The sequence below is a fragment of the Lithobates pipiens genome, unplaced genomic scaffold (genome assembly GCF_037356315.1).
Source record: "Lithobates pipiens isolate NorthernLeopardFrog02 unplaced genomic scaffold, aLitPip1_a1.2 Scaffold_16, whole genome shotgun sequence".
NCBI classification, from domain to species: Eukaryota; Metazoa; Chordata; class Amphibia; order Anura; family Ranidae; genus Lithobates; species Lithobates pipiens.
This window is the reverse complement of record NW_027507748.1, coordinates 151,828,218-151,856,014: the sequence shown is the minus strand read 5'-3', so window position 1 is coordinate 151,856,014 and position 27,797 is coordinate 151,828,218. Positions and strand designations below refer to the sequence as shown.

Sequence of the window (27,797 nt, the reverse complement as noted above, 5' to 3'; positions counted from 1 at the left end):
CCTGTCTCTCTCTCTCTCTCTCTGTGCCTGTCTCACTCTCTTTCTCTCTGTGCCTGTCTCCCTCTCTCTCTCTCTGTGCCTGTCTCCCTCTCTCTCTCTCTGTGCCTGTCTCCCTCTCTCTCTCTCTCTCTCTCTGTGCCTGTCTCTCTCTCTCTCTCTCTCTCTCTCTGTGCCTGTCTCCCCCTCTCTCTCTCTCTCTCTCTCTCTCTCTGTGCCTGTCTCCCTCTCTCTCTCTCTCTCTCTCTCTCTCTCTCTCTGTGCCTGTCTCCCTCTCTCTCTCTCTCTCTCTCTCTCTCTCTCTCTCTCTCTCTCTGTGCCTGTCTCCCTCTCTCTCTCTGTGCCTGTCTCCCTCTCTCTCTCTCTGTGCCTGTCTCCCTCTCTCTCTCTCTGTGCCTGTCTCCCTCTCTCTCTCTCTGTGCCTGTCTCCCTGTCTCCCTCTGTGCCTGTCTCCCTGTCTCCCTCTGTGCCTGTCTCCCTCTGTGCCTGTCTCCCTCTCTGTGCCTGTCTCCCTCTCTGTGCCTGTCTCCCTCTCTGTGCCTGTCTCTCTCTCTGTGCCTGTCTCTCTCTCTGTGCCTGTCTCTCTCTCTGTGCCTGTCTCTCTCTCTGTGCCTGTCCCTCTCTCTCTGCCTGTCCCTCTCTCTCTGTCTCTTTCTCTGTGCCTCTCTCTCTGTCTCTTTCGCTCTGCCTGTCTTTCTCTCTCTCTCTCTCTCTCTGTGTGCCTGTCTCTCTCTCTGCCTGTCTCTCCCTCTCTCTCTCTGCCTGTCTCTCCCTCTCTCTCTCTGCCTGTCTCTCCCTCTCTCTCTCTGCCTGTCTCTCTCTCTCTCTCTCTCTCTGCCTGTCTCTCTCTCTCTCTTTCTCTCTCTGCCTGTCTCTCTCTCTCTCTCTCTCTCTCTCTCTGCCTGTCTCTCCCTCTCTCTCTCTCTGCCTGTCTCTCTCTCTCTCTCTGCCTGTCTCTCCCTCCCCCTCTCTCTCTCTCTCTGCCTGTCTCTCCTCTCTCTCTCTCTCTCTCTCTCTCTCTCTCTCTCTCTGCCTGTCTCTCCCTCTCTCTCTCTCTCTCCCTCTCCCTCTCTCTCTCTGTCTCTGCCTGTCCCCCTCTCTGTGTCTTTCTTTCGCTCTGCCTGTGTCTCTCTCTATCTCTCTCTCTGTTTCTCTGCTGTCTGTGTGTCTCTCTGCTGTCTCTTTCTCTCTCATGCATAGTATTTTTTTGTGATGTTGTTTGTTGTACCATACTTTATTATTTATAGACCATGTTTATTTTGTCAAAATGGACTTTCAGAGACGTGCAGAAAGTGTGGACCCTGAAGAAGAAAATTAATAGCGAAATGCGTGAGTCCTAGGCACCTCCTATGGTTAATCGCATGAACTGAAAATCATTGTCATCTCTTTTTATGTAGATGGCTACATTTTAATAGATTTTTTGGATTTGGATTTTTTTAATAGATTTTTCCAAGTTTAACAATAAGGAGAAATCAACAGCAAATAAAGGCACATTGGGATAGTACAAGCAGTGTGGCCAAGAAAGGCACAGCTCATCAGGAACTGCAGTGTCTCAGTTACATGCATTAGCGGGGATGAGCCAAAATTGTTACCTAAGTATGCTCAGGAAGGTAAGAACCAAAGAGAACAATGCACCTTACAATGAGGTGTAGAGAAGGGGAAGGAAGAAAAGGGGCGAAGAGAGAAAATCTGCAAATGTTTGGGGAGGGAGAGGGAAGAAAGGAGAAAAATTGAGGAAGGGTAGAGTGAGAGAATAACCTATTGGAGGAGCAGTGGGAAACAATTTCCACTTGGTCTAGCTAGGTCACAAAAATGTCAAGTCTCCAAGTACGGTCAAACTGAAAGTAAAGTCCTTTCTATGTTTACTTGAAAGTTGTATGCAATCCAGGGATCCCTATATTTTATGTTGCATGGGTATCCTCCACTTTTAACTTTATTTGTATAATAAAGCTGTGATGTTTTATGAAATTGTCTATTCTAGTCTGTATGGTACAAAAAAAAATAAAAAAAAATCGAATTTCTCCTCCACCCTATCTTGGGTTTTGTGATGCGAGGTGCTCAGGGTGGTTATTGGTAGAGGGATGGTGCCTACAGAAGGTATATACCGTATATACTCGAGTATAAGCCGAGATTTTCAGCCTCTTTTTTGAGGCTGAAAGTGCCCCCCTCGGCTTATACTCGAGTCACCGCTGTCTGACTGCCCGAACAGCGTGTCGAGCAGACAGACAGCGGCCATTCTACCTTTCAAAAGCCGCGCCTCCGCCTCCGCCTCCGCCTGTGATAGGCGGAACACTCAATTTCCCAGCAGTCAGTGTTCCGCCTATCACGGACATCGGCTCATCCTCGGATGAGCCGATGTCCGTGATAGGCGGAACACTGACTGCTGGGAAATTGAGTGTTCCGCCTATCACAGGCGGAGGCGCGGCTTTTGAACAGGGGAATGGCCGCCAGGGCGCCAACGAAGAGCGGCGATCCTGGCATGGGATGACATGGAGGCTCGGGACGGGACGACACGGAGGCTCGGGACGGGACGACACGGAGGCTCGGGACGGGACGACACGGAGGCTCGGGACGGGACCGGACGGAGGCTCGGGACACAGGTAGGCTGGACACACAAGGCTGCACGGACACACACACACACACACACACACACACACACACGGATGGATGGATGGACACACACACACACATGGATGGATGGATGGACACACACACACACACAGGGATGGATGGATGGATGGACACACACACACACACACAGGGATGGATGGATGGATGGACGCACACACACACAGGGATGGATGGATGGACACACACACAGGGATGGATGGATGGACACACACACAGGGATGGATGGATGGACACACACACAGGGATGGACGGACACACAGGGATGGACGGACACAGAGGGATGGACGGACACACACAGGGATGGACAGGCATATCTCACCCTCGGCTTATACACGAGTCAATAGGTTTCCCAGTTTTTTGGGGGTAAATTGGGGGCCTCGGCTTATACTCGGGTCGGCCTATACTCGAGTATATACGGTAATTGAATTAATCAGTGTATGTACCCTCCCTCCGATTTAAGCTATGGCTATACTTTTTTCCTAATGTTTTCTCATCATCAAATTTTCTGTCTACCATGGGTATACATATTAAATATCAAGTGGGCACAGAATATGAGTTGAGTACAAAAAAAAAAAAGTGGCGATGGGCTTAAAAGGACTTGGACAGGTTAGATCAGTTAGTAAAGGGATGTGCATGATCTGCTGCTACGTGAATATGAGCTTTTGTACTACACTGTAAATAGTTGTTTTGTTCCCATGATACTCATGTAGTCACTGGCGCATCTGCCTTCTGCAGGGAATCAAATTGTGTAAGCAAATAATTCTTGTGCCATTCACCAAGACTTAGCTATGACGTCATTCCTGCTAGCTTTACTAGCCTCCTATACAGTATCCATACAAGTCTATGTAATCGTGTGGAGAATTACGAAGTCCCTTGGGCTAATATACAGTGCAGCTCATATTGTTGATCTCTGGGGTATAGCTATAAATACATTGTATCTTGGGTGATATAGCTACGTTTTCCGAGTTACAAATATCATCCCTTAGGCTTCCAAGAGGATTCCCTGTTCATACTCTGAGGTAAAAAGCATATTGTATAATGTTAGCTAGAAAAAGATATATGGGTACTCAATGAACACATTATTAGGTACACTACTCTTCAGTGAGAATGGATAAAATGAATGACCTGAGAAACTTTGTCCATGGGACTACTGGTGACAGATGTGGTGGTTTTAGGCTCAGGAACAGATGACCTCCTGAAATTTCCACATGCAACTGTCTATAGAATCAATAGATGTTTAAAATAACAAAAAAATTCAATACGTGGAAGGTTTCAGGCAAAGAGGCACCTTGCTAATGACCATGGTCAGAGGAGAATGGCCAGTCTTAACAAGAAGTCCACGCAACTGCTAATACAATCTCTTTTTAGCAGCAGTGTTTTGCAGAAGATGATTTCCAAGCACATTAAACATAAGCCCTTGAAACAGATGAGCTACAAGTGAAAAGGACCATGCAGGGTCTATGTCCGTCAAATTGAAAAACAAGGTGCCAGACAGTTATAGACTGGAAATTGTTGTCTGGTCTGGTGAAGTTAGATTTCTGTTGTGGCATGCTGATGGTTGGGCCAGAATTTGGCATGCAGAGCATCAATCTTTCAGGATGAGGTAGAACCAGAGAATTGAAGGCGCAGCAATTAAATCTGCAGAAAATGCCTAAAGCTACTTGGGGAATTTCGTAAAGAGACAGTTGCCTGAATCTTTGGAAGCCCAGCAGAAGTCGGTGTTCATGCTGGACACTTGTTCCTCAGTGCGCTCCCGCCCCGGCCACCACTTTTGTTCACACTGCCAGGCACATAGCTGAGATGTTTTGTAGTGTGGTGGACGGAGCCTGATGTGAAAGTGAGAGACTAGTTCCCCATCAGGTCTACCTTGCTGTTGAATGACAGTGTGCTGCAGTAGTTGGATCCATAGCCGCTATTCCATCAAGTGGCAGCTTCCTAATCCGCCCGCTGCCCTCCACTGTCGATGAAAAGTAAGGCAGACCTAATGAGGAAACTAGTTTCTAAATTTCCCATCGAGCTCCACCCACCCAGTGACTTAGGTCATTTCCCAAACATGAGCATTGCCATATTGAGGGCTGGGGAATCTTCCAGCTCACATATGAATGGGGCTAGGCATACAGCCCTCCTGTGCATACATAACTCTCCCCAGCCCAGACATGTGCCACTCTGAGCACCATTGTACCTATGTAAACTAGCTCAGAGCTGGTCTTAATTATTGACGGTTTACTAACCTGTGCCCTGGTGGCAACTCTAAGAATCTGTCACTGCCACAGCTACAGGTTCTTAAAGGAGTATAACCTCACTAATGTAAATTGTTTCTATAATGGCTGTATTCTGTTTCAGCCAATACAATTTTGATTACTGCCCATAATCGCTTAAACCAGTGGTTACCAAATTGCAGCTCATGGGTTGGATGTGACCCTTGGGGCACTATTCTTCCCACTGATACGAGGCAGTATTTCTCCTACTGATACCAACAATGAGACACCATTCCTTTCACTGCCACCAACAGTAGGGCATGATTTCTCCCACTGATGCCAACAATGGGATTCTATTCCTCCCACTGATACCACCAATTGGGCACCCCATAGATGCCATTAAAAGAGGCACTATTCCTCCCACTAATATCAATAATGGACAAAATTCCCCATCCTGCTGATTACAGGCACTATGTAATTATTTTACTCCCACTGACCACCAAGCATGAGGCATGAGACCCCTTTCACAATGAGGTGCTTTACAGGTGCTATAGCGCCTGTAAAGCGCCTCTCCTTTCACTCCAGTGTGAAAGCCCAAGGGTTTTCACACTGGAACGGTGCACTGGCAGGATGTCAAAAAAAGGCCTGCAGGCAGCGTCTTTGAGGAGCTGTACCACTCCTTAAGCACCCTTGCCCATTGAAGTCAATGGGCAGTGGCGCTTTGTGAGTGCTTTTAACACTTTTTCGGGCATTAGCAGGGGTTAAAAGCACCCCACTAGTGCCCGAAAAGCATCTCAAAAACAATGGTAAAGTGCTGCTAAAAATAGCGGTGCTCTACCGCCGACGCCCGGGTGCTGCCAGTGTGAAAATGCTAGTACTCCCACTGATGCTGGGACATTTTCTTCTCCCAATGGCCACAGTCCAACTCCCTTGATCCCCTGAAGGATGGTAGCCTGGCCATTTTGTTTAGAAATTTTGAAGACTCCTGCCTTAGACACTTGCCATCTAGCCTGCCAGTCCCTGACAAGTATAGACTTCTGCATATAAAGGGGGAACTTTTGCTCACACTGCTCAGCTTAGCATTAGTTCAAGGTCCAGGTCCAAGGTCCAGATCCTTTACACTTATCCTTAAAGGTAAGTTCACCTTTTTAACAAAAAATAATGAATGCACATTTTTTGCAGGTAAAAAAAATGTGCATTTATTATTTTTGTTTTTTGCAGCTGCTGGAACATGTTACATGATCTACCCTAAATACGGGTTGAACATGTAGCATGTTCCAAAAGGTGAACTTATCCTTTAAGTTGGCAATACAGCCGTTTTTTTTTTTTTTTTTGTTTTTTTTTTGTTTTGTTTTTAACTGTTGAGAGGTCAAATCGACATTCGCTTTTGACCTTGGTGAGAGAAAAATTGAATGAGATGGATGAAAACGTTTTCCTCAAATGACCATATTTCTAACAGTGGTAAAGCAAGTGCTGTGCTTTAAAAACAGTCAAAATGGCCTTGACATTAAATAATTCAGGATATATTAAACCACACTTCTCAGAATAAATTGACCCTATAATTGAAAAATTCAATATATCCCTGTATGGCTGTTTAAAAGAGATCCTCTGGCACAGCCTGACATTCCCCATATGCAGGTCTCTGTTAAATGTCCTCTAAGGCTCAGCAATAATCATGAAAAGAATGTCAAGGATACTGCATAGTGTAAAACCATATGGTTAAATTAGATTGAAACAGTCGATATAGTCACAAGCATAAAATAGGTAAAGCCTATAGTAATGCAAGCCAGTCCCAGGAATTGAACGGGCCGTCACTGGACTGCAGGGTGAGTGACGATGTCACAAATGTTTGCACTTCCCTACGCGCTTCATCACATGGGACGTGTTTCGGGGTGTGGATGTTTTTAAGTGTAGCACTTGTTTTACGATTGTTAACATCAAACTTTTTTAAAAAGTACTTTTGAATGGCATTACTCATGTGATCAAAGGTACTGATGAGAATAGCCATATAAACAATAATTTGAAAATCTACTATTGGCCAGCTTTAGTTTGGCGGATTAGGTCATAGAAGCCTGAACTTTTTAATGTGTTACTGAAAATAAGCATGTGGTTTAAGGTACAAATGAATTGCTGGCATCTATTACAAACAAATTCAATGTCAAGGTCAATGTTATAGATGTATCTTTCTTATGGCATATCGTAATTCTCAACATGCCACTGTGAGCCTTAATTAGCAATGCCTGTTCTATTGAAGAGTGCTTGTTTGAAAAAGAGATAAAAGGTAAATGTTTGATTGAAATTTTGATTAGAATGTGTATTTAATTTCCCACATATAAAAATCACTTTTTATTATAGTTGGTTTGTTTATTTAGTAAAATAGAGAAGATGGCCATTACTGGTAGAACTGCTATCATGGCATCCCACACAACCATCTCTTTCTTGCCTGGGGGGGGGGTTGCAATGTCTAGTTGTATATTGCTTCTATCCTTTAGTCTCAATGATAACTACAACATTATTAAGTATATTAATCATGCCATGTATCTATTATTGTAAAGAGCAACTTTATTGATATCAGTAGAGGATTAAAGAAGCACGGAATTCTGAAAGATGGCAAAAATATCCTGGATATGGTAGCTAACATAAGTTCAGATTCTGTGTACCCATCAACCCACATTTTTTTTTTCAACTTTATCTATAAAACAGTAATATTAATAAATGCAAAATGAATAAACTGTGAATTTTTTGTGTCTTGCAGGCTAAAGACAGTGATGAAGATGATGAAGTGGCTGTCAGTCTGGATCGAGACAAATTCATGGATGAATTTTTTGAACAGGTATGATATTCACCATGTAGATATCTGAAGCTAGAAAGTCCCATTTTTCTTGCTGCATTAGGAGAAAACATCAGAACCATGCCAGCCTGTCTGTCAGTAGACCGCTGGTTTCTTGGTGATATGGGCTTAATAAGGACTGAAAGATAGGCAATTAGTCACCCAGCTATTTTCATGGATGCACCTGGGCTCAGGCAGGAATAATCCCAGAAGCTACATCATTCTAGAGCATCAGACACTACTTACTTTCCAGCTTAAAATTAATAGGACAATAAATTCAACCCCTCAAAAAAAAAATGCATCTATTGCTCCATCGCTTAGGCTGGGTTCACATGCATGCGGCTCACAGCAGGGGTCTGGTGCGTCCCTGTTCACCATTTCAGGCTTGATTTCAGCCCAAATCTTTTTGGGCTGAACTTGGACCTGAAATGGACCAAAAGATGCACAGATCCCCTATGCAAGTTTACACCAGAGCCGCAGCAGACATATGTGAATCGGCGCCATAGAGAGCCGGTCACAATCTCTTACCATGCGTATTGGATGCGGTGAAACTTGCATCCAATTTGCATAGGTGTGAACCCAGCCTTATTCCCTTTTGAAGAGGTTCTCTGGGGGGCTGATTCAAATTGCTTTGGAAACGTATGGCAACATACCTTACATGCATTGGTACTATGCAGTGCTATTCTGAATGTCGCCCCAACTCACCTGGTTGACAGATGTGCATTGCAGCTCGACGTGCAACAATGCATTGTTGTGCATTGCGATGCCATGCTGTGCCAGTAAAGGTTTATGCACCTTTTGTGGGGCGTTCAATTGAATGGCCTTTTTTAATGTAATACATGCGTAAGCTAACATACTGCAATGCCGTGATTGGGTCTTTTAAGATTCCTTCAGATGTTGCAATCGCATCTACAAAAATTGATCTGCAGCCATTTTTTTGAAAGTTGAATCAAAGAAAGGTAGCAAATGGGTGGAATGGAAAATTTGGACCCATGGTTATCTGATGGATCCATGGATTGGATTGTACATCTGTGGTACAATTCCTTTTTTTTTCCAGTTCATTCTTTCAGGACCTATTCTCATTTGTGCATGTTTTCTCAAGCACATGTTGGCGCACATTTTTAGGAATGTTGACATCTGCTCCATGGATTGTGCACATTCATTATCAATGGGCCCTATATGTGTGTTTATAGACCAATAAAATGCACCTGCCCCCCCCCCCTCCTTTTTTTTTTTTTTTTTTCCGGAACATTGCACCAAATAGACTTTTTACATTGGCCCTCGAATTACAGTTGTCAGTATATTTCAAGGAAATTGTGTAGATTATACAGTCAGATTGTTAGCTGTGGAACATGTTTATTTATTGCTAAGTTATATATTACTCAGAAGAGAGAATATACTGTAAATGCATTTACATCAGTATGTGTCTCAGGATGTTACGGTCTAATGTCTTTGCCATAACTCTGTATGTACATCCACAATCACACCTGTAGGACCTATATGTTCAGAAGCTGATTAACCTACGGCAGGGATAAGATATGTTTTGTGGTTTATAGTAGGTAAAAAACACCTGAAAGAAACCTGTGCCAACAAAAACAGACCATACAAAGTCCATATTCTGCAGAGTGTCTCTATCATACAGTACGGATGAGTTCAGGTGTGCTTGGATCCTAGGTGGGAAGCCACCTGAGTAAACCCACCAGGAAGCTCTCACTAGTTCAGTCAGAAGGTACCAAGGCTTTCCTTGCCCCACAGCCACACATATACGCACCCCTTGAATACTTTCAGCTGTGGGGTGGGAAAAGGCCCAGCACAGGTGACAACTTGTTGACCGGCTCACACAGGTGGGTCCAGATAAGGATAATTATGAAAACCAAACAAATCCCCTGCGCATAAGTGTGTAGCTTGGTTCAAGTGTTATTGTGGACTCCGCATCATAGGAATATCACTCCAAGCCCTGCTGCCCTCTAGAACTGGGGATGTCCTGTAGCCACTACAAAAGCTTAACGAATGAGGGCACATCAGTCTACTGCATTATCCCACAATGTTTATTAAAATAAATGCAACATAAAATGTACTCACAAACGCATGAATCAGAAACGGTCATCGAGCTAATCATCCGTAGCCCAATAGTCACAAACTCCGCAGGCTCAACGGAGACGGCAATGATCCTAATTGACTGACATGTTTCGATGGATATGATGAAGGTGGTATATCCTTCAAAACACTTCAGCCAATTTGGATCTTCGAGAGGTCCACCCGTTTCCATTGAGCCTACAGAGTCCGTGACTATTAGGCTATAGATGGTTAGCTTGATGAGCATTTCTGTTTTATGCACTTGCGAGTACATTTTATGCTATTATTTTAATAAATGTCGTGGGATAATGCAATAGACTGGTACACTCTCTTTTGATTATTTATCTTTTGTGGGATCCGAACAAGCCTGAGCTCATCCCTGCTGTACAGTAAATAAACTCTGGACTCCAGGGCTATAAGAGAAGAATGCTGACAACTTAGCTATAAATTATCTTTTGTTTAAAGAATTGCTAATTCATATGAGTATAGAGATCCACAACAGTATACAGACCAATGATTTTATGTACCAGAAAAAGGATGTGATAGTCTATATATATATATATATATATATATATATATATATATATATATATATATAATATACACGACTAAGGATAGTTTGACATGGTGGTCTATCTCTTTGTTTGCAGGTGGAAGAAATCAGAGGTTTCATTGACAAAATTTCTGAGAATGTAGAGGAAGTAAAAAGAAAGCACAGTGCTATCCTTGCTTCTCCCAACCCAGATGAGAGTAAGTTTTTCTTATTCCTTAATAGCTAAAGTGGACCTTTCCTGCAGCCTTACAAAATTTGCCATTATGAGTACTGCTTGAATTGCAATGTATAGTAGATATATCCGCATTATCATTTATTAGCAGTGTGAGCTGTAACAAATGTGTCCTTTCTTCCTTGTTTAGATAAAGCATGGCAACAGCTATTGCACTAAACAGCTTCTGATCAACTAGAGCAGGAGTCTCCAAACTTTCAAAACAAAGGGTCAGTTTACTGCCCTTCAGACTTTAGGGGGGCTGGACTGTGGATAGAGGCAATAGAAAATGCGTCAGTGGGAATAAAAAAAATTACATAATTGGTTTCAGTGGGAAGAATAGTGCCCTATAATTGGTGTCAGTGAGTGGAATAAATAGTGGCCCATCCCTGGTGTCCGTGGGAGAATTAGTTCCCCATAACTGGCGTTGGTGGAAGAAATAGTGTCCCATATCAGTGGAAGGGATACTACCCACAAGGCCTGGATAAAGGCAAGTAAAGGGCCACATCTTGCCCGCAGGCCATAGTTTGGAGACCCCTAAACTAGATCAAACTGTTGATTTGTGCTGTATGATGGTAGATTCTCTCCTTCTAAAGGACTGCTTTGAAAAGCACCATGCTCTGTGAAAGGAACTGGGCTGATTGACCATTGCGGTCTGTATAGACATTACATATTTTCTGGATTTCGTCTGAGGAACACAGGTGTATTTAGTCATAGAACTAAGTTGAGAATGTTTACCATGTTCTTGTAAGGAAATCTGCAAAAATGCACTGTTATAAGACCCCAGAACTATTGGCTTAGATGATGCAGATGTGAAAAATTAGGAAACGTATGTGGATGTGACCACTGTTGTTGTTTTAGCAATAATTTGATTCTTTTAGACAAGTGGATGAGATAGTAGTATATATTATGAAATGTATTACTACTGTACCTGCAAAAATATATTTGATTCTGATTATGATTCTGTTCAGCCTGTCTCCAGATGAGAAAGGGTCCCTGTCCTCAGGGGAGAAGGGGTCCCTTCCACCATAGCAAGTTTCCTGTGCCCCCCAAAGCAGTGTCCTCTGTCCCCTGCACCCCCCAACTGTAGTGTCCTCTGCACCCCACACACACAAAAACACACTGTGTAGGTAGAACTCTCCTACTTTACACAGGTGTACACCCGGCAACCAATCACCTGCTGTTTAATGTAAAAAGTTAACTTCAGGCAGTTCACGCCCCATTGAGCCCTGTGATACCGTCCGCTGTCCAATGAAGAGGTGAGCAGCGAAAATGCCTGTGGGCCAGGTGCCTGTGACATTTAGTGGTGGCAGGCCGGGTGCGGGCCACGGGTTTCCCACCCCTGATATACAGTATAGTATGCACTCAATACTTGGTCAGGGCTCCTTTACATGAATTACTGCATCAATGCGGTGTGGCATGGAGGCGATCAACCTGTGGCACTTCTGAGATGTTATGGAAGCCCGGGTTGCTTTGATAGCGGCCTTAAGCTCATCTGCATTGTTGGCTCTGGTGTCGTTTGTCTTCTTCTTGACAATACCTCACAGATTCTCTATGGGGTTTAGGTCAAGCGAGTTTGCTGGCCAATTAAGCACAGTGATACCATGATCATTAAACCAGGTATTGATACTTTTGGCAGTGTGGGCAGGTGCCAAGTCCTGCTGGAAAATGAAATCAGCATCTCCATAAAGCTGGTCTGCAAAGGGAAGCATGAAGTGCTCTAGAATGTCCTGGTAAAGGGCTACGCTGACTTTGGACTTGATAATTAAACCGTGGACCAACACCAGCAGATGACATGGCTCCCCAAATCATCACTGACTGTGGAAACTTCACACTGGAACTCATGCAACTTGGATTCCGTGCCTCTCCACTATTCCTCCAGACTCTGGGACCTTGATTTTCAAATGAAATGTAACATTTTCCACTGAACTGCAACTCAATTTATAACATTTGTGTTGTTTTTGGTTGATATTCTGGAGTTAATTTACTAAATCTGGAGAGTGCAAAATTTGGTGCAGCTCTACATAGAAACCAATCGGCTTCCAGGTTTTCTTGTCAAAGCTTTATGTCGCGTACACACGGTCGGACTTTTCGGCAGAAAAATTCAGACGGAATCATTTCATTTGATATTCCGATCGTGTGTGTGTTTCACCGGACTTTTTTTTTTTTTTTTTTTATTCTGATGGACCTAGAAATATGTTTTAAATCTTTCCGACGGAATCGATTCCTATCGGGAAAACCGTTCGCCTGTATGCTGTTCCAACGGACCAAAAACGACGCAAGGGAAGCTATTGGCTACTGGCTATTGAACTTCCTTTTTCTAGTCCTGTCGTATGTGTTGTACGTCACCACGTTCTAAATGATCTGACTTTGGTGTAATCGTGTGTAGGCAAGTCCATTTCAGTGGAACGCCGTCGAAACTCCGTCAGAGTTTATTCTGACGGAAAAAAACGGTCGTGTGTACACAGCATAAGGCCTGGTTCATACCTATGCATTTTTTAGTGCATTTTCAGTTTTGCAGAAACACACTACAGCCCATTTAACATGGTTTCCTATGGATGTAGTTGACATCTGTGCATTTTACGGAAAGCAACAGCCAGGGACTTTTTTCTGGATTGTGGTTCCATAGATTTCAAAAACGTGTATTGAAAAACGCAAAATGCATTGGGAACATGCAAACTGCAACCTGCATAGGTGTGAATCAGGCCTAACTGAACAAGCTGAAGTTAGAAGCAGATTGGCTACCATGCATAGCTGCACCAGATTTTCCACTCAAGTTTTAGTAAATCAACCCCCTGTGTCTCTATCATTTAAAATATACCTATGATAGACCCTTAATTTCTTTGTAAGTGGAAAACTTACAAAATCTGCAGGGGGATCAAATAATTAGTTTCCTCACTGTATATAATAGTGATTATAAAGGATTTGATTTTAATTTAACAACCATGTTTAAACTTACCTGCTCAATGCACTAGTTTTGCACAGAGCAGCCCTGATCCTATTCTTTTTTTGAGGGTCCCTCCACCAGCACTCTTGGCTCCTCCTACCTTCAAGGACCCCCCCCCCCATAAGCCACCTGCTGCTGGTTGGGGGGTACTCGTGGAGGCTCCATCCCAAGTTACACTGTGTGTGTCTATTGTGGTTCAGCCCTGCCCCACCCCACCCCACTCCCCTTCTCATTGGATTTGATTGACAGCAGCAGCAGCCAATGGCTCCCGATGCTCCTACTCAGTCCTATGAGGAGGGAGAGAGTGAGCAACACCACTGCTCTCGGGCACAGCGCTGAATCAAGATCCAGCTCTGTTACGTTTTACCTTAATACAGATAATGAAAGTGAAAAACCTCTAGCCTTTACAGCCACTTTAAGCGAACAAAAAATCCTTTAATGCAAGCTTATGCAGGAACTGGGCTGGCATAATATGTTTCACTCTAGCTCACCGGAGGTCTTTGCCTACCAGAGGTCACAGAAAACATCGCAAGTATCTGCTGGAGTAGTGACAAGTGACAAGAAAATAACTTGCTGTTTATTGAAGTAATAAGAACTTCTTTGTGCTATTGTTTAGTAAAACTACCTTTTTAAGTGCTAAGTTTAAGCATTGTTTTCAAAGTGACACTTTCTGTGTGGGCAGCCTTGTGTAATTTGTTTGCTGCAATGGAACAGAAAGAACAGCATTTTTAGCTGCATTACACTGGAGAAAAAGAAAAAAACCCAGAATTGATTTTTTTCTTTTTTCTTTTAATTTGTCACCAATTTATACTCTAATATAGAAGTTAACTCGGTTTAACAACTCCCAGGAATTCATAACTGATCAAATCTCTGCATGCCCCTTGTTCCAGTTTTAATTGCATCAGGTTCTCAATCAAAGCCTCCATCATGCCAAATAATAGTGGAGAAGGATCTGTCAGGTATTAAATGCCGGCTGTGTCCTTTATGGATCCTTGGCAACCTACCAACCCTCTAATGTAAACAAACACCAGGTGTTCTATCTAAGCTGTTAGGAACTAACTGAAAGCTGACTTGTTTACATTACCATTTTGGGGGGTAAAACACACATTTAATTATAAGCTCATCTGTAGGTAGAAGTGTCCAATGGTACTTTACTACAACTTTAAGCTTGAAAGGCTGCGGACGGGGATGTATACCTGCTGCGGACGGGGATGTATACCTGCTGCGGACGGGGATGTATACCTGCTGCGGACGGGGATGTATACCTGCTGCGGACGGGGATGTATACCTGCTGCGGACGGGGATGTATACCTGCTGCGGACGGGGATGTATACCTGCTGGGGACAGAAATGTATACCTGTTGCGGACGGGAATGTATACCTGTTGCGGACGGGGATGTATACCTGCTGCGGACGGGGATGTATACCTGCTGCGGACGGGGATGTATACCTGCTGCGGACGGGGATGTATACCTGCTGCGGACGGGGATGTATACCTGCTGCGGACGGGGATGTATACCTGCTGCGGACGGGGATGTATACCTGCTGCGGACGGGGATGTATACCTGCTGCGGACGGGGATGTATACCTGCTGCGGACGGGGATGTATACCTGCTGGGGACGGGGATGTATACCTACTGCGGACAGAAATGTATACCTGTTGCGGACGGGAATGTATACCTGCTACGGACAGGAATGTATACCTGCTGCGGACGGGAATGTATACCTGCTGCGGACGGGAATGTATACCTGCTGCGGATGGGGATGTATACCTGCTGCGGACGGGGATGTATACCTGCTGCGGACAGAAATGTATACCTGCTGCGGACGGGAATGTATACTTGTATACCTAGCTTCTCAATCAAAGCCTCCATCATGCCAAATAATAGTGGGGAAGGATCTGTCAGGTATTAAATGCCGGCTGTGTCCTTTATGGATCCTTGGCAACCTACCAACCCTCTAATGTAAACAAACACCAGGTGTTCTATCTAAGCTGTTAGGAACTAACTGAAAGCTGACTTGTTTACATTACCATTTTGGGGGGTAAAACACACATTTAATTATAAGCTCATCTGTAGGTAGAAGTGTCCAATGGAACTTTACTACAACTTTAAGCTTGAAAGGCAGCGGACGGGGATGTATACCTGCTGCGGACGGGAATGTATACCTGCTGCGGACGGGAATGTATACCTGCTGCGGACAGAAATGTATACCTGCTGCGGACGGGAATGTATACCTGCTGCGGACGGGAATGTATACCTGCTGCGGACGGGACGGGGGTGTATGCCTGCTGCGGATGGGGGTGTATGCCTGCTGCGGACGGGGGTGTATGCCTGCTGCGGGACGGGGGTGTATGCCTGCTGCGGGACGGGGGTGTATGCCTGCTGTGGGACGGGGGTGTATGCCTGCTGTGGGACGGGGGTGTATGCCTGCTGCGGGACGGGGGTGTATGCCTGCAGCGGGACGGGGATGCATGCCTGCAGCGGGACGGGGATGCATGCCTGCAGCGGGACGGGGATGCATGCCTGCAGCGGGATGGGGATGCATGCCTGCAGCGGGGCGGGGATGCATGCCTGCAGCGGGACGGGGATGCATACCTGCAGCGGGACGAGGATGCATTCCTGCTGCGGGACGGGGTGCTTTCCTTTGAAGCCACCATAAAAATGAAACGCTGCCGAACGCCACCCATTCAAGTGAATTGGGCTGTGCTACAACAGCTCCACAATGTGTAAACATATCTAAATGCACCTGAACACTAGGCACATTTAGCACTTAAACATTCATTCATTCCAAAGACCAAAATAAGTTAATATTCTGGTCAATGGAACCAATGAATACCCAATTGCTTAACGCATCTAAATGCATGTAAAAAAAGCGTTTTTAAGCTGCCTTTTTCCTGCTTTTTTTCTGTCATGTTCGCACCAGAATGTTGTGTTTCTCAGCATTCCATAACTGTGGAACATTCTGTGTACAGAACGCCTCCAGGTAGCCATATTGCATTGAAATTTACAGAAAACTACAGAGCTGTAGATTGAAAAGGAAAGGTCATTTTTAATCACATTCAATCACAATATGACCCGTGTCGCAACTGTATACGCTATATATAATTTTTCTTATTTCCAGTGAAAGTGGAGTTAACCTTTAAAGTGATTGTAAAGGATCTTTTTTTTATTTATTTTTTTAAATAGACATACCTGCCCTGTGCAATGGTTTTGCACAGAGCAGCCCCGATTCTCTTCTTCCCCCGCCGACACTCCTGACTTCCCCCCCGTTTGAGTGCCCACCCTAGCAAGCTGCTTGCTATGGGGGAACTTGTGAAGGCTCACTCTGGAGTGGCCTGGCCCCACCCCCTGCTCCCTCTTTACTGGATGTGATTAACAGCAGCGGGAGCTAATGGCGGGAGAGGCTAGAGCACAATGAACCATAGCTCTCATTCACATTACTGGATCAAAATCGGGCTCAGGTAAGTTTAACCACTTAAGGACCGGAAGGATTTACCCCCTTAATGACCAGGCCATTTTTCCGATATGGCACTGTGCCGTTTAACTGGCAATTGTGCAGTCATCTGACACTGTACAAAATTTGTATCCTTATTTTCCCACAAATAGAGCTTTCTCTTGGCGGTATTTGATCACCTCTGCAGTTTTTATTTCTTGCTCCATAAACAAAAAAAGAGCAACAGTTTTAAAAAAAAAGCGATTTTTTTACTTTTGCTATAATAAATATCCCCAAAAAAAGTTTAGGCCAATATGTATTCTTCTACATATTTTTTGGTAAAAAAAGATTGGTTTGCGCAAAAGTTATAGCCTCTACAAAATAGGGGATAGATTTATGGCATTGTTGTTCTAAAAAAAAACTAGTAATGGCGGTGATCAACGATTTTTAGCGGGACTGCGACAGGCAGATCGGACACTTTGACACTTTTTTGGGACCAGTGACATTTATACAGTGATCAGTGCTGCAAAAATGCACTGATTACTGTATAAATGACACTGGCAGGGAAGGGGTTAACACTAGTGGTGATCAAAGGGTTAAGTGTTCCCTAGGGAGGTGTTTCTAATTGTGGGGGGAGTGTACTGACTGAAGGAGGAGAGAGATTGCTGTTCCTGATCACTAGGAACACACAATCTCTCTCTACTACCCTGTCAGAACGGGGATCTTTTTGTTTACATTGACAGATGCCCATTCTGGCTCTCTGTGTAGTGATCGCAGGTGGCCGGCAGACATGGCGGCCGCTGGTCACACGCATCGGCTCCGGTGCCCACTGTCTCTATTGCATGAATGGACGTACAGCTACAGTGATTCGCGCAATAGAGCCAACCTGCCACAGTATAATGACGGCGGCTGGTCGGGGTGTGGTTAAGGGGGGGGGGGGGGTCAGGTCCTGGACAAGGGGTGGATGAGATTGACGGTTGCCCTGGGAGAAATGGTTTACTAGGGATGGGGGCGCCTTTCTTCTGTTCCAAGGCTAACAAGATTAGTGACAGCGGCAGTGATTTTAGTAAGTCAGTGACTGCTGGGTGAAGGATCCGACAAGCTTGCACGTCATGAATGGGGGGGGGCACAGTTTGGCATCTTTGCCCTGGGCGCAGGGTGACCTTGTCTCACCACTGCTGGGGGAGCTGCATTCAGAAGGTTTTTTACTTTAATGCATTTTTAAATGAATGCAGCCTTTACAACCACGTTCATCTTTTTATGGTGTATATTTTATTTAAATAGGTTTAACCACTTGCCGACCGGGCCATAGCTAAAAGACGGCTACAGTGCAGTCGACTAATTTTGGGAGGGCGTCTATGGATGTCCTCCCAGAATGTTGCTCTTGCACGCCACCTGGGGCGCGCTCCCGGAAATATCCGTGACCGCATCACGGATCACGGTAAATGGCCGATGGTAGCGCCCGTTTACCATGTGATGGCTCCATCAAATGACGGAGCGATCGCTTGTAAACAAACCAACGTCATATGATGACGCTGGTTCCTCCCTCCCCTCTATGTACCGATCTGTACAGTGCGAGGGGAGAGGGGGATAGATTGTTTATAGCAGTGCTGTGGGCTGGATCTGTAGTGCCCACAGTGATGCTCAGTGCCAATACTCTGCAATACTGTGCCAGTACTCTGCCAATACTCGCCAATACTCTGCAATAAATTTTAACAAAAACAAAGAATTATTTTATTTTTTTTACCAAATTTTTGATTTATAGCGCAAAAATTAAAAAACCAGGAGGTGATTAAATACCACCAAAAGAAAGCGCTATTTGTGTGAAAAAAAGGACAAAAATTTCATTTGGTTACAGTGTTGCATGACTGAGTAATTGTCATTCAAAGCGTGAGAGCACCGAAAGCTGAAAATTGGTCTGGTTAGGAACGGGGTTTACTCCTTGGACTGAAAATAACTGTCACTTGTGTGGAAAGAATCCTCCTTAACCTGGTGAGTTAACTTTATGAACTTGGTGAGTTAACTTTATGAATTAAGCTTTGTGTTGTGAAAAGAAAATCTCATGACTGGTCAAAGTCATGTGACTGTCCAGGCCTTATATTATTTATTATTTAATGGCATGTAGAATGCAGAACGCAGTGTGGATTGAGCATTGCGTTTTCCATTATCCATGGGGCTGTTTCTTCTCATTGTCAGATACAATCCTGTGAGAATAGTTGGCACAGCACTACAAGACATATGTCTTCAGACTTGTAGATAAATATTCTCCATACAAAGAGCTATACTCGTGAGTTCGTCAACCTATTTACAGTGTAAACAGTACACACAAATTCAATTTGTACTTGAGAACTACTGCTGGCAGCTCTGCTTAGTGATGCCATTTGGAAATACCGCAGCAGATGTCTAGTATTGTAGACTTTAGGGATGAGTCAGGATGTTCGTTTAGAACATTAGCTATCTGATCGTGTCATGTTCTTGGGGTGAGGAATACTTCTCCATCATCAAGCATACGGATTTATTTAAGAAGACAGTGAAAGCGCAGTTCTGATGGGCGACCAGTCAGTTTCAGATTTTCTTTAGAAAATTCAAATCAATAAAATGCCATTTACGGAATGGCACTGGGGTATTTGTATTTTGCACCTTGTTCTTTGCTCAATGCAAACAAAGATCTGACGTCTGCTCTTTTGAAGTTGAAGTCTATTAAAAAAAAAAAAAAGACACCCGCACCCTTTTGAGCCCCCTCACTAAATTAAAAAATATATACATGTATTTTTTCTAAGGGATCGTTCAGTTGCTTTGCTCTCTGAAGAGCATATGACAGGCAGTGTATCGTCTCCTCGCTGCCTGCTTTAACCCTTGGAGCCCTGCACTAGTGCAATAGGGGGTATCATTCCTTGTGAGACCACAAATGTGTACACCCTCGGCCACTACGTCTACGCCGGGGGGCTGGGATAAAAGCATGTCTCAATTGTGGGGTTTTACCGCCTGCCACCGCTAATCTGAACAATCTCTAAGGGTCTTCTGGCTCACCCAATAACATCACATGCCCCTCTGGAGCTGTGGCAGTGACCAGTCCTGAACAAAATGATGTGGGACTGTTGTTCAGTGCAGTAACGCTAAAGCTGGCCATTCACAGGGTGAGCTTCATCTGTTCCTGATAAATCTGCGAAAATTCGCTAAGTAGGTAACCTGTCGGCAACTCTCCTGCCTGACATCCTTCAACTGAAATTGAATGAATTGAAGGAGTTGGGCAAAAAATTGCCAGTTGAACAGCGGCTATATCCAGTGCAAGGCACTGTTTGTGTATTTTGACACCCAGCTGTCAGAACCAGTGGCGTCTGGTGATATATTTATTTTGGGGGGGCAGCAAACAATGCACCCCCCAGTCGGTTGGGTCACCAACCTCGCAGTTGCCCCATCTAGGTCACGGGCAGCGCTTCCTCCTCTGCATCACAGCTGCTTCTGCCGTGCGTCAGCTCCCTCCGTCTCCTAGGCGGCCAATAGGATCGCTTCTCCTCGGGTGACAGGTCTCAGGACCCACTTCCTAATGGGCCGAGAGGAGAATCAGGAAATGTTAATTTGCTATTGTCACACAACTGGGTGGTCTCTGCGCCCCGAGCCCACCCCTTTTTTTTAAGCCAATTAAAGCCTCAGGTTCTAATCGTGCTTCTAAAAGAAAAAAAAAACCATTGCAATCCATGCATCCAATGCCCTGCATGTAGATTAGGGCCCGTGCACATTGATTAGGGGGGCGGCGCCCCTGTGCCCTGTATATGGACACTGGTCAGAACACAATTGCTGCAGTGGGAGATTAATCCATCCAGCTGGGTGAAAAAAAAAATGTGTGTGTATAGCCCGTGCATTCTTATTTGTGGCGGCCCTTGCTACCCCCATGAAAAGCGATCTACATTGGCTACATAGACCAGATTAATTATCGGTAAATGTCTCTGAAAGGTGCCACATCCAAAAAGCTAAACCGAAAGAAGAATTGTCCCCTAACTGGACTTTAGAGGCACTAAGATTCCATTATAAGTAGAAAAGTATCAATTTTATTAATAGCTTATTTACTTCATAAGGTACAAAATAAAAAATTTAATTGGCTATATATTTCCTCCTCACAATCTTTTAACCCTGAAAATGCCAAACCACTGCACTTCAAGTGTGTGCCTTTCAGAGCAGTCTCCTTCACTTGAATGGGACTCATTTGGCGGTGGTATTGCCAACGCCCCCCCCCCCCCCCCCCCCCCCATGAGACATGTCATCTCAGTTTTGACACAACATGTCTACAGCCCTGAGCTGCTGCATGCCTGTGTTCAAGTGGGTGGTCAGGGGAGCTAAAGCCATGGTTCAGCTGCCTAGTTTTACTGTCTCCTAGTCGCCTGTGTGATTGAGCCATAAGATCTAAGGCTGCGTCATGATGCGATCCTAGGAAGCAGATCCATGAGCGTCTGAACAGTCAGGGGCAGTTCATTGAATAATGCTTGCTCTCAGTTACCCAAAAGACTGGGGACATCTAGAGGTGGAAAAGAATAATTGCTCTTGATGGCTTCTAGTTGAAAGTCAGTATTGCAGCAAAAGCTTCTTTTTTTTTTAAATATTAACTATTAGTAATACTATTATTATTCGTCATTCATTATAATTTTTAGCTGGAGTCCAGCTTTAATCACTGGGAGGACAGCGCCCTAACATGGAGCATATATATATTTATAGGGAATACTGTTTTGCTGAAGAGTCATTTCCTGGCATTCTTCCTTGCTGTTCACATCTGAGCACTGAAAGCCACGCGTTAAAAAGACCTGTGGTGATCAAGGTGCCGTTTCAGTACGATAATAAGGTATCCTTAGAGGATCAATGTATTCTTTGTAATGCGCCCCCCCCCCCCAACTGTTCCATGCAGCCATTTGGGAATGCACACACATGTAACTGCCAAGATCTCGCCTGAGCTATTGAATAAATGCTCTAGTTCTCGTACAGTATGTCGTAATCATCCCAAGCACTGTTAAAGCACTCAGATGTGAACAAACCCTGAAAATTTCTGCAGCTGATGCCAAACATGTCGCACATGAATGCTTGTTTCATGTTCTAACTAGTGAAGCTTGATCAATCAAGGGGGTTGATTTACTAAAGGAGTAGAAGAGGCTGTTCACTTAGCAAAGTGAATGTTCACTCAGCTTAGTCAATAAACTGTATAGGATGGTAGTTATTTAATCGTGTGCAAAATATCCTTTTTTTTTTTTACATTTCCTTTGCACATCATTAGATATTCAACGTGAACACAGCTTCTGCTCATTTACGTAGCTAAGTGAACATTCACTTTGCAAAGGGAACATGCCCTTCTTTTATTATGATTAGTGTGTATGCAGTAGAGTATGGCAGATTGTTGCTCTGGGTTTTTTGGCCATACATGTGTGGTTATATTACACCATGGTATTCATTCAATTTTTCCCCAGTGGGCGTGCGTACATATCGCTTAGACGCATTTGCTTGTATATTATACTCGGTCTCCTGGTGCCTTACTCCCAGTCATAAAAGGCAGTGAATTGAGTTTATTGGAGCTGTGCCAATGGCTGTCATTATTAGCAATTAAAGCAGGATAATTGTTTCATTGTAAGGCACCCTGTGTTGTATGAGACTCGGAGGTGAAGAAGCACTGTGCCCTTCCTGCTCATGTGGGAGAATATTATTACATTTAAAAGGCCTTATACCTACTAGTTTTAAGCAAAATGTTCTCCTTAGGCCTCTGCCCTCATACAACCATGTCATTCTAAGGCCTCATTCCCTCGAGGCGGATCCACTTCCACGGAGTCCGCCTCTGTCCACCAGCTCAGTGGGAGATCTCTCCGTTGATCTCCGCTGAGTTGGCGGATGACAGGTTTCTCTCTGCTCACTGAGCGGGGAGGGGTTTGTTGAGCGCCACTGGTTTCTATGGAGAGATCGGATGAAAACAGACATTATGTCCGTTTTCATCCAATCTCACCCGATCTGCCAGCAACGGATCCGGATGTAGGGCCATCCGTCTGCTTTTGGTGGATCGGACCAGGTCGGATGTCAGTGGATATGTCACCGCTGACATCAGTCGCTCCATAGACCAGCATGGAGCGCCCGTTCAGGTCCGCCATCAAAACTGACAGGCAGACCCGAACGGTCCGACAGTGTGAAAGAGACCTTAGGGCTCATTCATACATTTGGCTATACTGCCGCCCCTCTAAAAAGCAGCCCGTAGCCAATCGCTTTTTAGAGGGCATTTGGCAGGTGGTAAGTAAGCGATATGTTGACTCCTCACCGCCTGCTTTAACCCTCAAAATATGGACCCACTGCACCACAACCCTGTGCATAGCATGTGGTTGCAGAGCGGCCCTATTCACTTGAATGGGTTGCATTTGGCAGCAGTACCACCTGCCGAAACCAGAATACTGTTTAATTTTTGCTGTGACCACTATACTTTTATTTTGTTAAAAGCCCTGAGCAGCTGCATGCACTGGTTTAGGTTGGCAGGCAATTAGGGGCAAATGGCTACATTAACATGGACAATTAGGACCATGCGGCTTCATTCACATGGGCTGAACCTCTGTCAGAGTGACCATCGGTTCTTGGTCACTTCCCTGACTTAGGCCCTTCTCCCCCGATTGCTCAATTTTGTAGGGCGGCTTACTCTAGGAAGAGTCTTTGTGGTTCCAAACTTCTTCCATTTACGGATGATGCAGGCCACTGTGCTCATTGGGACCTTTAATGCTGCAGAAATGTTTCTGTACCCTTCCCCAGATCTGTGCCTTGATACAATCCTGTCTCGGAGGGCTACAGACAATTCCTTGAACTTCATGGCTTGGTTTGTGCTCTGACATGCACTGTTAACTGTGGGACCTTATATAGACAAGTATGTGCCTTTCCAAATCATGTCCAATCAACTGAATTTACCAAAGGTGGACTCTGAAACATCTCAATGATGATCAGTGGAAACAGGGTGCACCTGGGCTCCATTTTGAGTGTCATGGCAAAGGTTGTAAATGCTTACATTGCTCTTCCCCTGGCCAATGCCATCCCTACAGTGAAACCTGATGGTGGCAGCATCATGCTGTGGTGATGTTTCTTCAGGGGCAGGAACTGGGAGACTAGTCAGGATCTAGGGAAAGGTGAATGCAGCAATTTACAGAGACATCTTTGATGAAAACCTACTCGAGCACAATGGACAACTGTGAATGTCTTTGAGTTGCCCAGCCAGAGCCCAGAATTGAACCTGATTGAACATCTCTGGAGAGATCTGAAAAAGACTGTGCACCAACGCTCCCTATCCAACCTAATGGATCTTGAGAGATCCTGCAAAGAAGAATGGGAGAAACTGCCTAAAAATAGGTGTGTCAAGCTTGTAGCATCATACTCAAAGACTTGAGGCTGTAATTGAACAATATATACCAAAAGAGCATAAAGTAGGAGTTTTAAGGTGCAGAAAGATCAATCAAGAGCAAAATTTACAACAAAAATTGAAAATTTTATTTCATTATAAAACAATTTATAAAATTTAGGCCATTTAGGCCTAAGGACCCAATGGTCAAGGTACAAAAAAAGTGTGATTGCCTCTACATGTTTCACCACAAACGTGGCTTCTTCTGAATCTTTTGTAGAACCTTGTTATTTTATATTTGCCACCTTTCAAAAATGGTCTTGATTCCAAATGATCCCCTAGACCAGGGGTGCCCAACCAGTGGCCCGCGGAGCCCTCTGATGTGGGTTGCGACCTCCTTCTGTGGGATGCCAGATTGGCAAGCCCAGATCATGGGTTGCAGACCCGCCATCCCAGAGCATCTGTGTTGTTAATGAAGCTGGCAAAACAAGAAGCTGTGGAGCAGAGCTGTATAAGCTGATGCTTCCTGTATAGCGCCGTCTCTTGCCACAGGCAGAGAGATACCAAATGCACTCTACCGGGGACAGCAACAGCAGGCGATACCTGAATGGTCCGTTTATTACTAAAAGTTCAGTGTATATATGGGCATATCTGCGCAGGGGTTACTGGGCTGCTTTCAAACTGATCCGCAGGTGCAGTGCACCTTCAGGTTACCTGCACTGAGCCATAGACTTCTGTTATTACCTGCGGGTTTGGTGAGCTTTCAGAAAGTGCACCGCACCTGCAGGATATAATAGAAGTCTATGGCAAAGTGTAGCTAACCCACAGGAAAGACAAATGTGCACTGCACTGCATTAGTATGAAAGGCCCCTTTCACACAATCGGTCCAACTCAATCGGACCCTCCATTCACCTCTATGAAACTTTAGATGTAAACAGATCTGTGTCCTTTTACACCTGCCTACCTCCAATCTGATTCGCAAAAAAACAAACAAAAAAAAAACAGAAGGGGATCAATCTCCTTCTGTCAGGGTGGATCGGAGGACCCATAGAGTAGAGTGGGCTGTGTCCACTCTGCACGGACCTGTCATCCGCCTGCTCTACTCATTGTGGCCTGCGACCAGTTACCAAGACCAGTTACTTAAGTGGCCCTTGCTCTTCAAAAGGTTGGGCACCCGTGCCCTAGACCCATCAAAAGGTTTTATGGGGAACATATGTGCCAAAAAAGAGACATTGCCCTATAGCAGCACCCAGTGTTTCAAGGAATTTTTGTGAATCGTTCGATCAATATTTCAATCCTTTTCCGTATAAAAACCTCTTCTATTGCCAGCAACTTTATAGGGTAATTTATACTATCTGAGCACTTCCCTCTTTTGATTTTTCCACTGATCCTTGGCTCAGTATCCGGCACGACACCTCTTTAACCAGTGACGATTGAAAAAATATATATTTCTTTCAATTTGTGACAAGGGCTAAACCCTTTTAATCAGGTTAAGAGCCTCACTAGCAACAGTGTGGATGGCCACAGCTGTGATCATGTGGAATCAAGACCATTTTTGAAAGGTGGCAAATTAAATAACAAGGTTCTACAAAAGCTCCAGAAGAAGCCAAGTGTGTGGTGAAACATGTAGAGGCAATCACACTTTTGTACCTTGACCATTGGGTCGTTATGGCCTAAATTTTATAAAATGTTTTATAATGTCTATGTAATAAAATTTTCTATTTTTGTTGTAAATTTTGCTCTTGATTGATCTTTCTGCACCTTAACCACTTTCAGACCGGACCAATTTGCTGGTCAAAGACCAGACCACTTTTTGCGATTCGGCACTGCGTCGCTTTAACTGACAATTGCGCGGTCGTGCGACGTGGCTCCCAAACAAAATTAACGTCCTTTTTTTCCCACAAATAGAGCTTTCTTTTGGTGGTATTTGATCACCCCTGCGGTTTTTATTTTTTGCGCTATAAACAAAAATAGAGCGATAATTTTGAAAAAAACGCATTATTTTTTACTTTTTGTAATAATAAATATCCCCCAAAAATATATAAAAAAAACATTTTTTTCCCTCAGTTTAGGCTGATACGTATTCTTCTACATATTTTTGGTAAAAAAAATCGCAATAAGCGATTATTGATTGGTTTGCGCAAAAGTTATAGCGTTTACAAAATAGGGATAGTTTTATAGCATTTTTATTAATAATTTTTTTTTTTTTTTTTTTTTACTAGTAATGGCGGCGATCTGCGATTTTTATTGTGACTGCGACATTGTGGGGGACCCATCGGACATTTTTGACACATTTTTGGGACCATTGTCATTTATACAGTAATCACTGCTATATAAATGCAGTGATTCCTGTGTAAATGACACTGGCAGTGAAAGGGTTAACCAGTGGGTGGCAGTGTAGGGGTTAAGTGTTCCTAGGGGTGTGTTACTAACTGTGGGGGGGTTGGGCTTTCATTTAGTGTACACTGATCTCTGCTCCAATCACATGGAGCAGAGATCAGCGTCACTAGTTGCTAGGCAGAATGGAAAAATGTTGTTTATACAGCATTTCCTCCATTCGGCCGCTCCGTGAGACGATCGCGGGGATGCCCGCGGCGATCGAGTCCGCGGGTCCCGCTAACGGACTCACGGGGGTCCCGACCAGCGCGGGAGCGCGCCGCTGGCGGCGCGCTCCCGATGGCACGGCGGCAACGAATATTGGACGTACATGTACGCCAATATGCCTGTCCGTGCCATTCTGTCGACGTACATCGTCGTGCGCTGGTCGAGAAGTGGTTAAAGAGGAAGTAAACCCTGTTGGGTTTACTTCCTCTTTGATTCCCTGCAAAGGTAAAGCATAATGGACTACTATGCATCACATAGTAGTCCATTATGTGTCACTTACCTGACACAGGAACCAGCGAAGTCACCGCTGTCCCCTGTAGTTCCGGTTCTTGGTGGGTCTCCGTGGGTCTCGCTGCTCCAGTGCTGTGATTCGGCGGAGCAGCGATGACGTCACGTCATGCGCACGGGAGCCGACACTCGCGGCATATCCCGCGATCTGCGGCTTACCCAGTGCGCCTGCGCACCGCTGTCTACGGCGCATGCGCCGTAGACAGCGGTGGCTGTCTTCAGGTAAATATCTCCTAAACCGTACAGGTTTAGGAGATATTTTTTGGACCTACAGGTAAGCCTTTAAAACTCCTCCTTGTGGAGTTTTACTCCTACTGTGCTCCTACTGTGCTCTTTGGGTATATATTGTTTGGTCATATTTAAAGGAGGTGGTGCATTTATTAGAGCAGTGATTCTCAACCAGGGTTCCGTGGAACCCTAGGGTTCCTCCAGAGGTTGCTAGGGGTTCCTTCAGCATTGGGCCATTTCTGCCTCTCGAATAAGTTCCCACCGACACCATTGATCTTTTTAGCTATCTGTAAGGAGGTAATTGTTCCCAATGACCACAAGTGTAAAGGACCATTCTTCCCATTGACCATCACACTAATGTATCATGAGTTGTAGATTTCTAATTTTTAGCAGGGGTTCCCCGAGACTGGAGAACTATTTTAAGGGTTCCTCTGTGTTGAAAAGGTTGAGAAAGGCTGTAT

The 27,797-nt window shown here is 44.6% G+C and overlaps 1 protein-coding gene across 2 annotated transcripts in view; it reads left to right on the top strand.

Annotated features, from left to right (window-relative positions):
* The window catches only part of STX1A (syntaxin 1A), a 216,042-nt gene that overhangs the window by 120,612 nt on the left and 67,633 nt on the right, over positions 1–27,797 (top strand). For both annotated transcript variants that reach the window (XM_077480629.1, XM_077480630.1), the window contains exons 2-3: positions 7,582–7,659; positions 10,383–10,482. In XM_077480629.1, coding sequence (XP_077336755.1) covers positions 7,582–7,659; positions 10,383–10,482 — 178 coding nt within the window. The remainder of the gene's footprint in view (positions 1–7,581; positions 7,660–10,382; positions 10,483–27,797) is intronic.